Source organism: Salarias fasciatus, chromosome 19 (genome assembly GCF_902148845.1).
Source record: "Salarias fasciatus chromosome 19, fSalaFa1.1, whole genome shotgun sequence".
NCBI lineage: Eukaryota > Metazoa > Chordata > Actinopteri > Blenniiformes > Blenniidae > Salarias > Salarias fasciatus.
Genome location: NC_043763.1, coordinates 4155610 through 4174024, shown reverse-complemented (window position 1 = coordinate 4174024; position 18415 = coordinate 4155610). Strand labels below are relative to the sequence as shown.

The 18415-nt window shown below is 46.0% G+C and overlaps 2 protein-coding genes across 2 annotated transcripts; one reads left to right on the top strand and one right to left on the bottom strand.

Moving 5' to 3' along the window:
- Window positions 1-654: 654 nt before the first annotated feature.
- Window positions 655-7119, bottom strand: LOC115406623 (basal body-orientation factor 1-like). Its single transcript, XM_030116756.1, has 9 exons — window positions 7068-7119; window positions 6645-6897; window positions 5727-5792; window positions 4096-4176; window positions 3940-4020; window positions 2787-2866; window positions 2069-2213; window positions 1068-1558; window positions 655-888 (listed from the first exon to the last, which is right to left on the bottom strand). Exons 1-9 carry the CDS (start codon window positions 7109-7111, stop codon window positions 780-782), a joined length of 1350 nt encoding a protein of 449 aa, XP_029972616.1. The 5' UTR covers window positions 7112-7119; the 3' UTR covers window positions 655-779.
- Window positions 7120-11832: 4713 nt separating this feature from the next.
- Window positions 11833-18390, top strand: entpd5a (ectonucleoside triphosphate diphosphohydrolase 5a). Its single transcript, XM_030116755.1, has 13 exons — window positions 11833-12277; window positions 12624-12703; window positions 13009-13152; window positions 13539-13614; window positions 14096-14131; window positions 14412-14500; window positions 14577-14656; window positions 14733-14794; window positions 14903-15004; window positions 15667-15810; window positions 15939-15995; window positions 16853-16968; window positions 17134-18390. Exons 1-13 carry the CDS (start codon window positions 11833-11835, stop codon window positions 17215-17217), a joined length of 1515 nt encoding a protein of 504 aa, XP_029972615.1. The 3' UTR covers window positions 17218-18390.
- Window positions 18391-18415: the final 25 nt, after the last annotated feature.

The window sequence follows — 18415 nt, the reverse complement described above, 5'->3', positions numbered from 1 at the left end:
GCCAGAGGCTGGTTGGGTTTCCTATCGGAGGAAAAGAGCGGAGCGTCAGTCAAACACAGGACCTCACGGTGAAAAGCCATGTTTTAGCACACTGGTGTCTTTTCACTTAAGTCGGTCTTAAAAGGAGGTTAGCCTGGGTCAGTGCAGCGCACATGGATCAGGGAGCTGCGAACGGACTCTCTCTCGCTGCCAAACGCTGCGTGTTATTCTGCCGGACTAGGTGCCAGACCACCGCTAACATGAATACGCTGCTCCTGCCTGCCTTACCCCCATACATCCAGATCCCCTGCACACCCCTCGCTGGAAATCATGTTACCAGCTGCTCTCTGACCACAAGTGTTCAAAGAACAAAATAAACTGCCAGTGCACGTGAAGAGGGGCCAATGGGCTGAAGGCAAATCGACGTGACCAGATGTTTGTTTCCATGCACACGATTCTGCGGCTGGGCCTATTTTTACTATTGTGCCCAGACTCTTTCTTCATTCTTTTTAAGCAGCTGGATGGAAAAGAAAATTGGTTGAAGCCTAACTGATGTTTTATGGTATCCTCTTCTGCTGAGAAAATGGCTGTTTTAAACATTAAAAAGAGGGAGGAGTCAGCAGAAGTTCAGCCCGAGCCGCTGCGCAGCGTGACTGCACTTTGTTCTCCCGACTTAATTGATGCAGAAGCTTTGCTTCACTTTGGGGGGATTGCAAACGGACTGTAATGTGTCATCTGAGCTGAAGCTGATGGAGCAAAGCTTCGCAAAGTCCAAACAAACCAGCGGCTGGGGCATTTCATTACCTTTCTTTCAGCCCGTTCATTTTAGCGAAGAGAAGCTGAAGCACTTGTTCTTTCTGCTCCCAAGTGAGATCCGACAGTCTGACTTTGCTGCCTGGAGGATAAGTCCTTAAACGGAGGCAGATGGAATCGGGGTCAGTACGCTTGTCCAGTAAAAAGCCGGATTAAGATGAACCACAAACAGCTCTGCTGAACTGTGAAAAAGTAAATGAGTGGCGCTAATAAACGTGAGTGTGACACAGACAGCGGCGCGAGTCATGGAAAGGATGAGCCGTCAGTCGGCGTACCATGTGGAGGCTGCCTCCATGTCTGAATAGACCGAGTTGGTGCTGTGGGGACTTTTATGGAAGGTGCGGACGGGCGGGAACTTGGTCTTTCCCGCCGTGGCCTCTCTGAACTTCAGGCGGTAATCCTTCAGCGCCTCTTTCTTGTACTGGCACCTGCTGGCGGCGATCTGCTGCCGGACGTGGGCCAGCGCCTCGTGGAAGAACTCCTGCACCTCGCCGTGCTTCTCCTCCACCGCGCTGGCGAGCTGCGCGACGCAGCCCAGCTCCTTCTCGCGCATGGCGAGGACCTTCTGCAGCTTGTCCAGCTCCACCTGGCCGGCCTGGATGCTGACCAGGTGGGCCTTCTCCTCCTCCTCCCGCCGCTCCAGCTCCGCAGCCTGCTGCTGGAGCGCCTGCTTCAGGGAGGCCACCTTGCTCCTCAGCTCGGACTGCTTCTTCCTCTGGGCCTCCGTCTGAGCCGCGTTCTCCTTCACCGTCAACTCAAGCATGTCCTGAGCGAGCAGAGGAGCGGGATGAATGGCGTGGAGGGATCACGTCAATATACAGCCCAGACAGATAATAGACTGTGTTGCAGCCGCCACCCGCTGAGCGGACGGCTCAGAGCCTGATTGACTGTCATCATTAGAGGGGAGACTAATGCTCCCAATATTTATTTTCCTTCGGGAATCGGTGCCAGAAAACGGCGGAGGATAAGCCACTGAATTTGAACCCAGACACCAGTGGAAACTCGCCACAACCACTGACCACTGAGAGGCTGGATAGCAGTCAGGAGGCTGGGGTGAAGGGGCGGGGGTTAAGGACCACAAGCAAAATACACAGGGTCAGCACAAGTAAACAACGCCGGAGAAAAACCACCTGAAATATATTCTGCACAGATCTGACAAGCGTTTCATAACAGAACATGATTGAAAGCGACTTCATGGACATGAATGGCGTCCGTCCAAGGACCGATGGTGCCTAATAGAGCCGCCGGTGTTTACCGTCCTCCAGCTCAAACGCACCTTGTCCAGGGCCAGCGCCATGTTTTCCTCTGCGAGAGAGTTTGACAGTTTCTGCAGGTCCTGCACTTCCTGCTTGTGACTCCTCAGTGCTTCCATCAGGCAGTCTCGCTCCTTGAATGCGGCTTGCAGCGCCGCCTCCAACTGCCTGAAGAGTTCACAAGAACAACAAAAGTCTTTTTATTTCCTCACAAACCATAAGAAATGTACGTATTTTCAGACTGTTTGTTCGATTTAAATATTTCAAACAAATCCACGGAGCGCTTATCACACTTTCTAACTTGGGGCTTTGAGGAAAACATTGAACCACCTGTGTAGGTGAGCTGCTCAAACATCAAACGATAACCTGTGTGTGCTCCGAATTAAATCAATTACCGCCACAAACACCACACCGGCAGGACCACACCAGTATCAATGTTGACGTTTTATGAGCTGCAAAAATAACTAAACCTGGCCGAGGCAGAGCATACATCCTATGGCCTCAAGAGTAATAAACGCCGAGGCGGTGGAGGATGTGATCGTTGGCCTGGCCGCTGTACACGCTCACAGAACGTGACGCACCAGTGCGGTCGAGAAGATAGCATGAGTCGTAGTTATATATATATTTATACACATAAACACTTGTATGGGTACATTATTTTTCCTCTGCGTTCTGGATGACAGTGCAGCGTGAAGAGTGAAACCAGGAGAAACTGTAAAGTGGCAGTGGAAAGACACTCACGCCGTGGCTTCGCGGTGGTCCAGCTCCACCAGGGCCATCTTCTGATTGCACTGGTCCGTCATGTCCTTCTCCAGGCGAGCCTGCAGGGAGATTCATAAAACAGATTCATTCATCCACCTACAGTATCAATTCTGTCTCTTACTGTGACCTGAATTTCACTATTCTTTCACCACAGTTACAAGAGAGATTACGTTCTCTTCTTCTCAAAGTCACGTTTGCTGTAATCAAGCAATTTTTAAAACATCAGTGAGAGTATTTGTAGTTGAGTACAGTTTAAGCAACGCAGCAGCAGTTATGGTTGAGAACCAGAGCTCAGCGCTCTTTGATCAAATGCTCCTCAAACAAAAGACCCGTCAAAGAAAAAACGCTCGCCAGCAAGCTCAGTCGAGATCCTCCCAGCATTTCCCCATCACAGCCCGCAGTCGCTGCCATTAAAACAGCTTTCCATTTTCTTCTTAAGGTAACGCCATGACAGTTGATCCCTGAAAGCGCAAAGGGACCATTTTAGGGCCAAAGACCACATGCTGCAAACTCAGATAGGCCTGGCCAGTATCTCACCCCATGACGCTAACCACTGCTCCAACTTGCAGCTATGAGGAACCTACAAATAACTAACTAAATAAACTGCATTAATAAATCACCAGTATTGTTTCCAAATGCATTCTGGGTAGAAAACATTTCCCTTTTTTTTTTTATTTTAAAAGGTGCCTGACTATTGAATGCTAAAGTTGCTCCTGACAATTTGAAATTATACACAAAATGTTCCCTTTATAGCCAGTTACTTTATTTTTTTAGCAGGAAAAGTTCCAGATGCTGCCATGGAGCGACTCCTGTGTTGCTTGAGCAATTTGCTGCGAATGTACATTTTCGATACGGTAAACTGAACTGAATCCCTGCTATTAAATGCAGCTACAAAGTAAGTGGTTTTGAGAGAAGTACTTTTACTTGATTGTTTTAATAGCAGTACTTTTACTTGTGATTTCCTAGAATTCCAGCAGTGTAGCAGCACAACGATTTCAGTCTTCTTCCCATCTCTGGTCGAGTCTCAACTGGAATCTGATGAGTGTTTAAATTATGTTTAATTCCCTCTTCATTTTACATTATTCACGTGGATGGGAGTGCCAGTCTGTAAGTGTTGCTTTTCCTGTCAGACCTTTTCTTCAAAGTGTCTCGTCTCTGTTTTGTGTAGCTGTTTCTTGTGCTCTTCTTCAGCAATCCTCATGTTGTGTTTGGTCTGTGAAAGGAATGAGCAAAAAGATTAGTTTAAAATTCTTAAAACTGAAGATATTCAATCTTTATTTTTCCTTACGTCATTGAGTTCTTGCTCCAACTGGGCTCCGATCTCCTTCATCTTCTCCGCTTCTTCCTGAGCAATGCTGATGTCCTTTATCTTTGACATGAATAAAAACATTCAACACAATAAACACGTGTCTGTACTGTAACTGTATAAAGTCATGTGAGTGCAGCCTGTAAATCCTGAAAAGAATCCACTTTTTCCACCAAAAGGTCACACAGGCAATTATCTTTAGCAAACAAACTGGAGCAGAGATGCCAAATCCCTCAATGTGCTACTGTGGAGAAACCAGCCTGAGCAAAAAAAAAAAACAAAAAAAAAAAGTGACGGAGTGACCAAAGTCATGAGAGACGAGAAAAACGCGCAGCCACAAACATGTCCATGACGACTAAATGAGAGGTTATCAACCATCTGATTACAACTTAAGACCTAATGGTTATTCTTCAGATAACTTTCAGTGGGTCGATCTACAGTAGAGCGCCAGTCAACAAGGATTTACACAAGCCGCTTCGCATCATCTAATTTTCTCCTCTGGATCATCCATCAAATGGCCTCCGCTCCAGAAATATCAGCCAGTCTGAAGTCTGCCTGCTCGGAGCTCTTGCCTCATTGTGTTGGGAGTATACAGAGATACTGTAGGCCCGGCTGAACTCTACCGTCACGTGTCCATGGAGGGGTTATTTTATGGAGCAAGTGGACATGTTTGGTCTCAGAAAATAAAAAGCAGTGAGCCGGCAGCAGCGTCGAGGTCGCGCCTCGGGACTCCTGGGACTTATAGGGCCCGCGGCGAGCATCTGGATCCTGGCGCCAGCACACTTTCTGAGGTCTCCGAAACCAGGTTTCACAGCAAAATGGGGATCAACACTGGAATTTCCAGGTTTAGTTGATCAGTTTACACTCCTGTTCACAAGGCAATGGTGATACCGTCTTCAGTCACGTGCAGCATTTTTCCGTCTAACTAAACTTAGTGCGAGCTCTATACATGTCTGAAAATTGCTCGTTTCAAACTGGTCCAGACCATGCCTCCTTTTTCATCTTCAGCAGCTTCTTGGACTATTTTACTGTCATAGAGCGAGAGTGAAGTGATGGAAAACAGCTGCCAGCAGGGCAGCAAAGTGTGTGTTTTCTTTTCTTCTTCTTGCATTGTGAAGCAACTTTAATCTTCAATCTGTCGTTTAAGTTTAACAGTTTGACCCAAACTATAGCAGGCACAGGCCGGAGAGGAGAGGAGTCCAAACGGGTCCCTCTGCTGACGGTTATGTAACTTTAAATGGTATTTTAGAGTAAAGAGCTGTGTGACAACAAGGGGGAACGGTCAGCGCATCAAGACAGGAGTGTGTGTGTGTGTGGGCACTGACATGGATCAAAATAGCATTAGACCATGTCATTCAGAATATGAGAGCTTGTATTTTTTTTTTTTTTTTTTGTTCTGGTTTTCTGGTGTTTTTGTTTGGTTGTTGTTTTCTTACACAATAAAAGTCAACATAATTACACACACGATGCGTTTGTGAGAAGCAGCAGAGCTGAAACATGCACAGTAACTGAGAAACAACACCCTGCTCCACGATGAACATGCCGGCGCGTTAAGAGATAAATCTGAAACTCCGTTTGTTTTCTTCTTGTGTTTGTGCATCATAATAACTCACCAGTTTGCTTTTCTCTTCACAATAAAGTGCCTCTTGACTTCTGAGGGATTCTTCAAGCAGACGGATCTGAGGAAGATGCAGTTTGTTAAAATGTTGAAGGCAATATTTGTTTATTTTTAGGACTCCAACTTTACAAAGTTGGTTGAATAAAATGTGAGACAGACAGAAAGCAATCATGTGGCTGCCACACATCCAACTCCGTCTACTCTAAGTTGTCAAACTTGAGCTTTTGGTGATGTTTTATTGGGGCGAGTGAAGCTCCACTGTAATGTTTTGAAGAGGAGATCCACGAAGAGACATTTTAGAAATAAAAACTACTGCTTTGAATCACTCAGTATGGTTTCTAAGTAAAAGAGTCCTGGTGCTTTAGCGATCTGTCAGCCGTACAGATCTGTCACCTTTCAGGAAAAAAACCATCAGACGACATGAGAACATGACCTGCAACTGAAACAGGATATTCAGGATGACCGGGAAAGCCTTTTGTTTTAACTTCCCTTCTCAGTTACAAAGCACTCAGCGGGAGAGTGAATAGGAAAAAAACGTTAAATAAATAAATGAATAAAATATCACATGAAAATAAAATACAGAAATATAGAATTTGGAGAAAAGAACTTGTGAACGTAAATTAATACAGAATCAATGAAATGAATGAAGAAAGATATTTTAAAATCACCAAATAAACAAATGGAACTGAAAATGACGTGGAAAAGCAAATAAATGGGAGTATTAATACAAAGTTACGTTAAATCAGTTGGAAATGAAAAAAAACAAACACATTTTTAGTCACATTTTGTAGGGTTTTTTTTCACGAAAAATATGGTTTTGTATCATTTCTTAGAAATGTACATTTGTTTAACGAGCAATTTTTATATTTATGTATTTATTTTTAATTACAGCAATTAAAGTGTGTCTCATCACCTGGTGGTCCCTGGACGCCACCTGTCTCTCCCAGTGCTCCGTCATGTCCAGGGTATCCTTCTCCTTGCGGTACAGGTGGCTCGTGAGCTCCTCGTGGGTGACGGACAGCTGATGATGAGCTTTCTGGTACTCTGCCAGGGACTGGTTGGTGACCTTTAACCTCAGCTCCCACAGCGCTGCGTTGTCCTTGGCCTTCTCCACGTCGGACTCTTTGTCCGTTTTGGAATCTTGTTTTCCATCTTTCTTCCCTTTCCTGTGATAAACACACACACACACACACACACACACACACACACACACACACACACACACACACACACACACACACACACACACACACACACACACACACACACACACACACACACACACACACCGTGAAGCCCGAGCTTCTCTTTAGCCGCGCGGGTGACTGACACTCACCCGGCTTTCACCTTCTTTGTTTTAGACGTTTTTGTCGCCGGCATCGCTGTTTGGAGATAAAAGGCCAAAAAGAAAAACTTCTTTCTTAAAGCGGAGTTCCAATAATAAATAACGGAGGATTTTGCCGACAGCTTCTACCTGTGTGTATGTACTCAAGCGCGCGCGTGTTAGGGTCGTTGCCAGGGTGACGCAGCTGCCCCCCCTGACTTCCTGTTTGGTGCGTTCAAGTATCAGAGAGAAGTGGGAAATATGTACGCTGACAATCTGGTAAATTCCCACTGCTAGTTTTTGGTTTCTAAATTCAGTATAAATGCTGAAGAGTGTGTATTTTGTTTGGGAAATGTTGAGAGTTTGAAACATTTATTTTTTTTCATGTGTGAACCTGTTCAGGTTTTTTTGGTCTGAGCAGCAAACCGCATGTTAGCGGGAAAACATTGTGTTCCCTCCAGTGTGGGACACCACTGCATTGTTTGGACTAGAACATGAAAACGAAAGAAATGAGCATCTAAGTGAACATCTTGATTTTGATTGCAATGTTCTTTATTCACAGATGTAGGTATTTCAAAACTAAACCCACGTTTATTCACTGGAAGAATGAATGTAGTTTATGCTGAATCTCTCAGGGTGCCTAAAAATAAACATGCAAACAAACAATCAAACTATATTCAATGACTGAACATTTTAACTTGTGGTAACAACGCCCTTGGTTTTTTTTAAATGTTTCTATGTAACAGACAATTTTTTTCTGGCTGAATGTAAGTGAATTATCTGAAGTTGAACTTTGATCTATGTTTAAATACCATCTTTTTTGTATATTTGCAATTAAAAATAAAAAAAAAAATATCAATAAAACATCCTTACAGTTTCTAAAAGAGGGAAATCTCCCCACTTCACACTGGGAGAAATCCTGGGCAATGTACTTGTAATACTAGTAAGATCAGTCAACACAATTGCTAAATACACGACTACTTAAAAGCATATAGGCTTTATATAATTTTTTTTTTTTTTTACAAAAAGTGAGCAAAAAAACGGATTAATGAAATTTGATTTTGTATTTTAGTATTTTGAGACTCTATTTGATTACTTTTCAAGTATGAAATTTTCTCATTCTTCAAAACATGTGACACCATGTAATAAATTAAGAAAATTAAATCAGTACAAACTGACTTCTCGTGTTAAATATGAGGTATTTAAAATCAAAGCATTTATCTTATCTTTTCGATTCCTTTTTAGTATCAGCTCGTTTCATAAAAGAATTGTACTGCTAATGGGAAAAAGAGAAAATAAATGTACAGGATGTGTGTCTATTTTGAAATATAAAGTTAATTGGATTCAGTACATAAAATATAAATGGTTTTGAGAAATTTGAAGTGAAGTGGACATGTAGTTTTGAGTTTATTCTAGATTGCTATTGTGTGTTTTCTTCCTTTTGCAGAAGACTCCTGCTGAGAGTCGCCTATAAATAAAAGATTCAATCAGTGAAATAGTAGGACGATCTCTGTAGGAAATGATGGGATGCAGATGTCTGTTCTGCCTGTGGACTGACACAGAATCGCTTTGCTTGTCACGTCTCTTGTAATTACAGCCCTGGAGCTCAGGGCCCTATCTAACAGGATCTGTTTGCACATGATCTCCTCCCACATGATGACATGAGATACGTTTGGCCTCTGTCAGCAGTACTGTTCATGTTGTTCTGGACAGAACTATGTGTTTTTTGCAGCCGTCCCCGCAGTTGTTTTTTTTTTTTGCTGGAGTTATGGGAAAACCGCTAAGATCAACGTAAATGCAGTTGGCTTACATCTCTGGAGGAGCTCATCCAGGAGAAACAATGTACAGTTAGTGCAGATCAAAATCCGAGCTCCAGACCACTGAGTCTGCTGCAATCTACTTGTTCAGCTCTGAGCAAGCAGGAGCCTGAGCGTCCAGAGCGGATTGTTCATCAAACTAAACTCCAGATATCTCAAACATGTCTGGTGTAGCGCCTGCAAAGTGGGTCATATAGGCCTGCGCTCTGCTCTGGCATTATGAACAGAGATTGAAGACTAAATTTATAGGTAATTACTATGACAGTGAAGAGAGAAAACTGAAATAACCCTGAGCATTTCAAAGCTGTCATTATCACTGGAATTGTAATGACAAGGTTCGGGTCTCTTCAATAGACTTTTGGGGGTAGGACACCCACAAACATGGCATTCCTGAGGGAAGCATTGCAGCATATTAATGACATATTGCACGGTGTAGATTACAAAGCTGGGGCCCCGTCTCTTGCTTTACGGTTTCAGCAAACTTGAAACAAAATACCAAACCTCGAATTGAGACTACCTCTCGTTTGTGTGCTGTGTCATGTCGTAGCCACACATCATATCTATATTTCAGCTTGGAATTTTTGAACACCTCTTCTAGGAAACTGTAATATTTTCTATTATGCTTGAACAAATATGATATTAAAATGTGTGTAAATCAGGTGAATAATCTGAATGCGGACGCAGCTCCTGTTGCATCACTTCAGGAATGTGTTGAGAACTAAATGATTCTGTAATTCATAGCGGATCATCCAGTGCCCTCAGGTGGATTACAACGTTGCAAACTACGCACATTTTTTTTTGCACTTATTTACCTCAAGATAAGTCTTCTCAGGCTTTTAAAGACCGTTGTTAAGGAGGGGATGCTTCACAGTGATAAACATGCCCATCGCCAAACCTTTCTGAGATGTTTTTGCCGCCGGTTAATTAATTATTTTCCATTAAATTATAAAACGCTTCGGTTTCAACACCTGATAGGCTGTTCATGTTTTTAATTTTTGCAGATCAGTGCAGGTTGATCTTTGTGAGCGGACTGCGGAATGAACATGCAGCGAGTAAATCAACCAGCTCTAATGTACTGCCAGAACATTTTTATGCAGGTTTTAGGAATCCCATATCATACTGTTAACATGCAACCAAGACATCTTTGGGCACAAGTCAGTGAGAGGTCTTGCACATGTATGCTTTGATAGGGGCAAACAACCACTCTGGTGAGCCACAGGATCGAAAAAAGTAGCCACAGTATTTAGAAAAAAGGAAGGAGGAAAGAAAGTCCAATATTTTTAGTTCAAATTACAGTGTTGGAACAGTGCTTTGCACAGTCGAGTGTCCTGGGAGTGGAATGGCATGATGGGTGAATGCTGGTGCCAAGCCCCACCCTCCCCACATTGTCCTCTCCGTGGACTTCCTGCACTTTCTCGTACCCATCAGCAGCACCTCTGCCCTCCCCGTACCCTCCTGCCCGGTTGTAGTAACTGCTCGGTTTCTGCCTCGGTTGTTTCACGAGGTGGAAAACGGAGGGTTGAGACCAGGTCAGTCCTCCGGGGTCAGACGCTTCGCCCGCTGGACTTCCAACCAACCAACCCCTTCGTTTTCACAGCTCTGTCCCTTTTCTGTTGATGCAAAGTGGGTGAAAAATATCACAGGCGGGTACAAATCCCAGTTCATGCGAGGTTTGCGAGCGGCAGCGGGACGGCCTTGCATCCCGCGCTGTGACCAGTCAGCTGGAACACGACATGAGAAAGCATTAGCTGATACATTACAGCATGGCTCTGTGAGGCCGTGCCAGTACACCCACCTAAAGCGCAGAAAGAGCTACTCATGCTTTTCATGCATTCTCTCGTGAAACGTGCCTCGCAGCCCAAATATTTTTCCCTCGCAGAGCCTGTGGTTAACACAGGGATGAGTGGGAGTGAGATGATTGCTAACATTCTTTTAACTTTTATGCCAGCTGGAGTGCAGGTCACATTTGCATTTTTGAAGGTTGGTGAAACAGCTGCAATGAATTTAATGTGGTGATTACTGTAGGATCATGAAGAGAAGGTTGAAGAGTTTTTTTTTTATTGTTATTATTACCATTATTATGCACATGCATGATTCATTGCAACTCCTGAGTTTGGGTGGCGGTCTGTAATAAAAACAGTCTCCCTATAACTTATAATGACTCAAAACGTCTGTCTCAAATATATGTATTCCATGATTTAAAGAAAGAAAAACCAATCAAAAAGTATGAACAAGATGTATCCCAAAAATGGTGGAAAAATGTGAAATTAATTACAAGACCCATAAAATAAGTTAAATAAGCTGTATATCATTAACTGCCCCAATTAACATAGAATCTGTTTAGATGGGCTTATTAACGTTAAAATAGAAACTTACATCACTCCTACTGCTGGCAGGAGCAAAATTTGAGCAATTACAAAGCTGTGAAAGTCTACAGATGCAGACTGATGGAATTTCTGAAACAAGCTTCTATAGAAGTCCCAAATACACTCATAAAAGTATTTCAAGAGCGTTTCTTTGGAGGGTTTTTTCAGTGTGAACCATTCATTTGGACTCCTTTATAACCCCCCTTTCTCTTTCCCTGAGGGGATTTTTTGGCTCCAGAATAACCAGTAAAGATGAGGAGGGGAAAAACACAGCCAGAAATAATCCTCCTCATAAAAAAAAAAAAAAAGAAAGGAGAAAAAAAAAAGAAAGAAAGAAGAGAGGAGGAAATGCTGTTGGTAGGCAGGTAGTCAGTGTTCAGCTCAGCTCCCAGGAGGGGGGACTCCTGATGGAGCTGGGATGGACCGCCACAGGATTGGTGGATGGCTGCTCCCGGTGTGGCCCTACGCCAAGCCCTTATGTCTTTATATACTGTAAACAGATGACCGGACAGTCCTGAGTGCGCATCGCATCCACTCTGCATCTCTCCATCCTCCTCCAGCCTTCTGCGCTCTCCTCTCCGCGGCTCTGAAAGCATGGCCACCCCGAGCCTCCTCCTCTCCGTGTGCGTGTGGCTCCTCACCGGGAGCCTCCCGGCGCAGGCGACGTACTACCGGCACCACCGCTACATCCCCCACTACCGCTACCGGGAGCACTCCGCCAACACCGAGAACCTCCTCCCGGAGGTCTCCAACCCGCGGCGGGGGGTGTCCCGGCACGTCGTGCCCACCTACCCCCGGATCCCCGAGGTCTTCCACCCCGCGCCCGAAGTCGTGCACCCCATCCCGGAGGCTTTCCACCCGGTGCCCGAGGTGCTGCACCCCGCTCCTCACCCGTACCAGCCTCCTCAGGTGCGCCAGCCCGCACCGCACGTGCCCTCCCCGGGAGAAAGCACCAGTCGTATTTTCTATGGGATCATGTTTGACGCCGGGAGCACCGGCACCAGGATCCACATCTATAAGTTCATCCAGAAAGACCCCGGTAAGTGTGCGCCCCCTGCGCGCCTTTACGCACCGCTGTGCGCCACCGCGCGCCTTTTACGCACCTCCGTGCGCCTCTCCCTCTGTGCGGACGCGCTTCCCTCACTTTGCTGTTAAGTCATTGGCTGTGTGCCGTGAGAACAAGCACGCGCCGGCTCCTAAAAGTAGCTGAGGTGGACTTTTAACCTGCCCATGACTCAACTTGCGTAGGAAACAGACCTTAGAAAATTGGATGCGGATGAAAAAGAACAGCCATGCAATTACATGTACTCCACTTTCTCCTCTGTCTATCTGCTCGTGCGTCCTCCTTTCCCTTTTTTTGATCTGTATCCTGACTTCTTTTCTAGTTGAGCTGCCAGTCCTGGACAATGAAATGTACCACGCAGTGAAACCGGGACTCTCGGCTTATAAGGACAACCCTGAAGAGGTATGCACCAACACTCATCAGCCATCGGGTGTATTAGGGGAGGTGTTCACTGTCTGCAAACTGCTAAACCACTAGGATTTTCTCTGGGTTGGGCTCATGCGATGACAACACTGTGCAATTACAAAAATACCTGCTGCTGATGCTGTCATTGCCTCCCACGCCTTTCTGCTATATTTACCTTCCTGTGATTTCTCCGTGTTTACAATCGCCGATTCCTCAAAAATGTCAAATTTAAAATGTGTCTTTGTTTGTTGTCTAATTGCCCATAAATGTAATTTTCCTTTGATTGCCATCTCCTCTCGCAGGGAGGCAACACCGTCCGCCAGCTGCTGAAGATCGCCAAGAAGACGGTGCCGGAGGACGACTGGTCCAGGACCCCTGTGGTCCTGAAAGCCACAGCGGGTCTCCGTCTGCTGCCTGAAGACAAGGCCCACGCTCTTCTGCGGGAGGTGAGGCCCGCTTTCTCTCTACCCTCAGACAGTTTGGCACGAACAGCAGCCGTCCCGCCGGGGAGCGGGATGAGAAACCACTAAGTGCTTACAAGTGTCACTGAAAAAAGAGGCAGCGGCTCTGCCCATTTGGTGGCTATCATGTAGCAAAGAACAGCTGTTGTGGGGTTGTGCAGTGTAACCATATTTGTCATCTTAAGTATTATCCAGGCTACTGTTCCAGCCATGCTTGTGGCTCAGTTATCTGTCAGTCTGAAACAGTTACAGTCTGTCTTCTGGAGGCTTTACCGCCTCCATCATAAAAACAGTTCGGTGTCTGAGCTCCTCGTCTCGTCTCGCTGACATAATTCCAAAGACTTCACAGTCATCGCTCATCTCCTCCGCAGGTACGGGAGGTGTTCGACGAGTCGCCTTTTTTCGTGCCGAACAACAGCGTCACTATCATGAATGGGACAAATGAAGGTAGGTTGTCTTTGAAAGCGTCATCCCCCCTTTAAACTGCAAAACAAAAGCTTTACATTGTCTCCAGAGTAGTGATTATGAGGATCTTCAACCAGGTGCTTCAGCAGCCTCATTCTCGGAGGATGCGTCAAACAATGCTGCTCTTGTAAACTCTTTTTACTACCTCACTAAGACAAATAAATACCCCAGTGTGAAAGCAAGTGGCCCCACGCCCTCTAATTTACCGTGAACCTCCACATCACTCATTAAGACACCCTCAGTGTGTTGTGTTTCATCATACAGTGTGTGCTATTTGTTATCCTGACTTTACGAGCGCAATAACTTCACTTCTGAGACAACTACAATTACCTGGGCTGGTCTGCGAAGTCCTGCGAACCGGAGCAGCGCTGCTATTTTCATATCGGCGGCAGTGAAAGCCATCTCCACGAGCACTCCGCGGGGTTTGACTAACACGGACATTTTCACCCATGTGTCGTTTCAGGAGTCCTGGCCTGGGTCACGGTGAACTTCCTTACAGGTAAGACATTGCTTGTGTTTTGCTATGGTGGTGTTAGTGGTCAGGAGGCTCATATCTGAGGCTCCAGTGTACACAGAAGCCCGGCAGCCAGAGACTCATGTCTCCTCTCTGAGGTTATGAGTTTAAATCACAAGAACCAAACAGGTTGCATAAACAAGCTGCACTTCCTTCTGCTTTTTTTTTTTGTCATCCATTTTAAATAGAACAGATTATGCCAGACGATTAATCTAAGCTTCATGATACATTTGTGATTAATGACTGATCAACATTCTCGCCGAAGGTCACTTGTACTCCAACACGAGGAGGACAGTGGGGATTCTGGATCTGGGTGGAGGATCCACACAGATCACATTCCTTCCGAAGTCAAAGGTGAGCTACATTCTCTGCAAATCTTCTTTTTCCTGATCAGTAACATGCCGCTAAACATTCATCATCCATCCGACAGAAAACCGTCCAGTCTGCTCCGCCGAGCTACATCGCCCAGTTCAGCCTCTTCAACAACACATATCAGCTCTACACACACAGGTAACTTCTACTTTCATTCATTTTTTTTTTGCTTTTTTTCTTGTAATTGACTGTAATATTTCTTATTATTCCTCAGCTACCTTGGTAATGGACTTTATGCTGCCCGCCTGGCGACTCTTGGAGCTTTGGGAGCGGATGGTAGTGTATCCCACGCCTTTCATCACTTCTAATTGAACTTTATGTCAGTATTCATTGGATGAGGGTGAACTGAGCCCTGGGTTTTTTTTTTTTTTTACATTTTCCCAGGCCTGGATTGGAAAGTCTTCACAAGTTCCTGCCTCCCGAAAAAGTTCAGAGAAGATGTGACTTTTGGAGGAACCACCTATAAAGTTAGCGGGATTCCAGACGGTGAGATAAAAGCGCTGAGGTTTCGATGGGCTTTCCAGCATTTTGCGTGCAGCAATTCTTGCATTCCTCTCCTCACAGTGGAAAACAATAGCGTACAGTATAATACAGTCTCGCATGAGAACACTGCAGTTCCTTTGACCTTGGCGCCAAATCCATGTTTTGTCATCCTCACCCTCCCCTCTCGAACAATTATCCTGCAGTCAACCTTGTATTTAAACGAAAAGAAAACTGTCAGTTAACTTCACAAATAAGCCAGTCACTCCCATACCACAGTCGAGTAGCCAAAAGATGCTGGGCTTGTCCCTGAGCTGTAACGAGCAGCTTGATCTGGCCCGCTCACAATTACGCGGTAAAAATAGACGGCACAACAAGGCCGTGCCGAGCGCCGCTCCTGTCAGCGCTTGGTTTTTGAGTGCGCAAATGAGCCAACTGCACCCATGGGGCTGTGCGAAACCTGCCCCTTCTGGGGCTTCCCTTGTATATCATCTGGTGACCCCCCACACCCCCCGGCTCAAAACCGCCGCCTGACCTCAGAGCGATTCTCCGAACTCCGCTCGTGCCGTCCGCCGTCGCCTCCGCGCCGCTTTTAGTTCAGATTACTACGCTTTTTTTTTTTTTTTCCAGCTGGGTAAAACTACATCATCCACTCCGTCCTCCTGCAGGTTACGCTGGCTACAAGCTGTGCTACTACGAGGTCATGAGGGTCATCAAAGGCATCGTGCACCAGCCCTACGAGGTGAAGGGCAGCAGCGTCTTCTACGCCTTCTCCTACTACTTCGACCGGGCGGTGGAGTCCGGGCTCATCGGTGAGTGGGCACAGACCAAAGAGTCGCCGTCGCCATCCGCTGCCAGTGTGTTTCACGCTAATTACAATGTTTTGCACAAAATAGGTATTTAAATTGCATGTTTGTTGTTTTTTTTTTTTTTTGCGCAGACGGCAGTCGAGGTGGTTCCATTGAAGTCCGGGACTTTAAGAAGAGAGCCAAAGAAGGTACAGGCTTCATGTTTTCTCTTCTCTACCGGTTTGATCAGTTTCAGTGCAGGCCGACAATCTTACAAGTTATTTAACCTTTGTCGACCGGAGGGAAAAACTGTTATTACATTCTCTGTCTTTGGGATTCCAATATAACACAAGCCGTAATCCCGGTGATTGCAGACTCTAGTCGTTAAAAATATAACAGAAATAAGTAGCTCAAAGGAGTAAACAGAGGTGGCTGTGAAAAACATGTCCAGGAGACAGACTGCGGTTTAACCAGTGAGATTTCATACAAAACTGTGATTCAAACAGCAAACACGGCCCACAACTTGGCACGATTTCATCAAATCTGCCCCGATCATCAGGTCATGAACACAGATGACATTAACAAGCAGGAACACACAAGAACATGACACAGGACACGATCCGCTGAAATGCTTCAGTCTGTGCAGAACCACGCTCCTATCGGGCGTTATGTAAGTGTGTCGGTGCTGCGATGGCGCCGTCACGCGGTCCCCGGCGGCGAGTCCGTCTCAAGCTGGGCCGGCAGCTGAGCTGCGGATGTCTGTCTGGCCCCGGCAGGAGGGCACCTGACAGCCACACACCACCTGGGGGCTGACAACACACACTCAAACGTGCAGACTGTGCACCGGGCTGTTTAGCGCCGCCGCCGCCGCCGCCCACCCGCGGCCTTGTGCTTGACCCCCAGCCGCACTCCTAGCACCTCCCTGATTATTCAGCCGACACACAAAACAGCAAGGCCGTCCTCTAATCGGGCGGCACGGGGATCGAAGGAGGCCGTTTTTCATGCAAGCGCACGTGGATTTTTGTGTTAATTCGTGTGTGAAACTCGTGGCTTTTTGTGTTTACAGTGTGCAACAAAATGACCAAGTACCGAGCGATCAGCCCTTTCCTCTGCATGGATATGACATATATCACTTGCCTGCTAAAGGAGGGCTTTGGCTTCAAGGACAGCACTGTGCTGCAGGTACGTGAATCACAGCCAGGCCTCTGTGGGCAGCATGTGGGAGTCAGAATCTGAAAAAGTTGCATGATGAAACCTTCACATTTTCCCCGTTGGGAGTTTAAACGCCGCTGCACGTGGGTTTGATGGAGATCTCTCTCTCTCTCTCGCTGTGTTCCTGTCCGCCAGCTGGCTAAGAAGGTGAACAACGTGGAGACGAGCTGGGCCCTGGGCGCGACCTTCGACTACTTCAGGAACCTCAACATCCACTGAGGACGGCTCGCACTGAGAGGGACAGTCTGTCACTGCGGGGCTTCCCGTCCTCCGCCCACCCTCATCTCAGACGCGCCCGGCCCCCAAACACGCCTCCTCCCCCCGCCTCTCCGCCCGCCTCGGCACCCTGCGGACACTTCAAGAACTGTTGAAGAGAAATCACTATATTTTTATAAGGCCAGCTGTTTCTACTGTATGATGAGCTCATAACTAGTGGGCTGACTTTATTTTTGTAAAGGTTTACGTTGTCGATTCCTGACGGGTGTCTGATCTGAAATGTGTTTTTCACCTACCTGTAACGCGTGTGGAGAGAGAGGGGAGCGGAGAAGCAGCTCGACCGGACTGGTGTTTTTGGTGCTTACTGTGGTCCTGGCGTGCACTGCACAGCACGGTGCAAGAAACTTACAGACGAGTTGCTGGAATTGCAACCATAGCTGTCCTTCTACGTGCCTGTAAATCAATTTTTTTTGTTTTTGTCTAGCAGTAAATTATTTTACGGGACCAGAGTGAGTTTGCTCTCAGGCATCGTCGGAAACAGAGCAGTTGATAAATGTACAGCTTCTTTTTCTGGACTTGGCACGTTAACACTTTAACTGCAGGTATTGTAGCAAAAAAAAGGCGTGATCGCTTCCTTCGATGGCCGCCGCAGACGGAGCCGTGCACGCCGGATCCACCATGACTCAGAGGGGCAGCGCGAGAGCGCCGGGCAGAGGCGCCTTTCACACGGAGTGTGTGTTGTGCAGCGTTTATTTGTGTCAAGTCGACGTCAACTTTCTAACGGGGCATCTGCCGTTTCATCCGAGTGTCTAAACTGCAGCAGTATCAGCTGCCGACTGGTAAAATAAAAACAAAAAACACGACGCACCCAACAACATAATCTACAGTTTAAGTGCAGCGAAAATGTTGACATAAATCACCATTTTTCTTTCATGCGTTTGCTGAGATTTCTGTATGTAATGTTTGTGAACTGTACAAATATTTAAATGACTGAAAGTTTATGTAAGAATATTTGAATTATCCAGTATAACTTCTTAACTATTTGCTGTGTCTTCACTAGCCCGCGTAATCAGTAACTACTGCTGTATATACACACCCTGTAAAGTCCGGTGAACGGCTTTCACGTCCAAACATCTTTAAGCTGCACAATTGCTAAGAAATGCCTTATAATATGTACATTTTTTTTTCTAATTAAAACCAG

Bases quoted from the DNA above. Each gene is read 5' to 3' on its own strand.
- LOC115406623 (XM_030116756.1), bottom strand. From the start codon at position 7,111: ATGCCGGCGACAAAAACGTCTAAAACAAAGAAGGTGAAAGCCGG. The intron at 6,898-7,067 runs GTGAGTGTCAGT...TGTTTATCACAG, and splicing joins ACAAAGAAGGTGAAAGCCGG to GAAAGGGAAGAAAGATGGAA. The intron at 4,177-5,726 runs GTGAGTTATTAT...TTCATGTCAAAG, and splicing joins GTGAAGAGAAAAGCAAACTG to ATAAAGGACATCAGCATTGC.
- entpd5a (XM_030116755.1), top strand. From the start codon at position 11,833: ATGGCCACCCCGAGCCTCCTCCTCTCCGTGTGCGTGTGGCTCCTCACC. The intron at 12,704-13,008 runs GTATGCACCAAC...CTCCTCTCGCAG, and splicing joins ATAAGGACAACCCTGAAGAG to GGAGGCAACACCGTCCGCCA. The intron at 13,153-13,538 runs GTGAGGCCCGCT...TCTCCTCCGCAG, and splicing joins CCCACGCTCTTCTGCGGGAG to GTACGGGAGGTGTTCGACGA.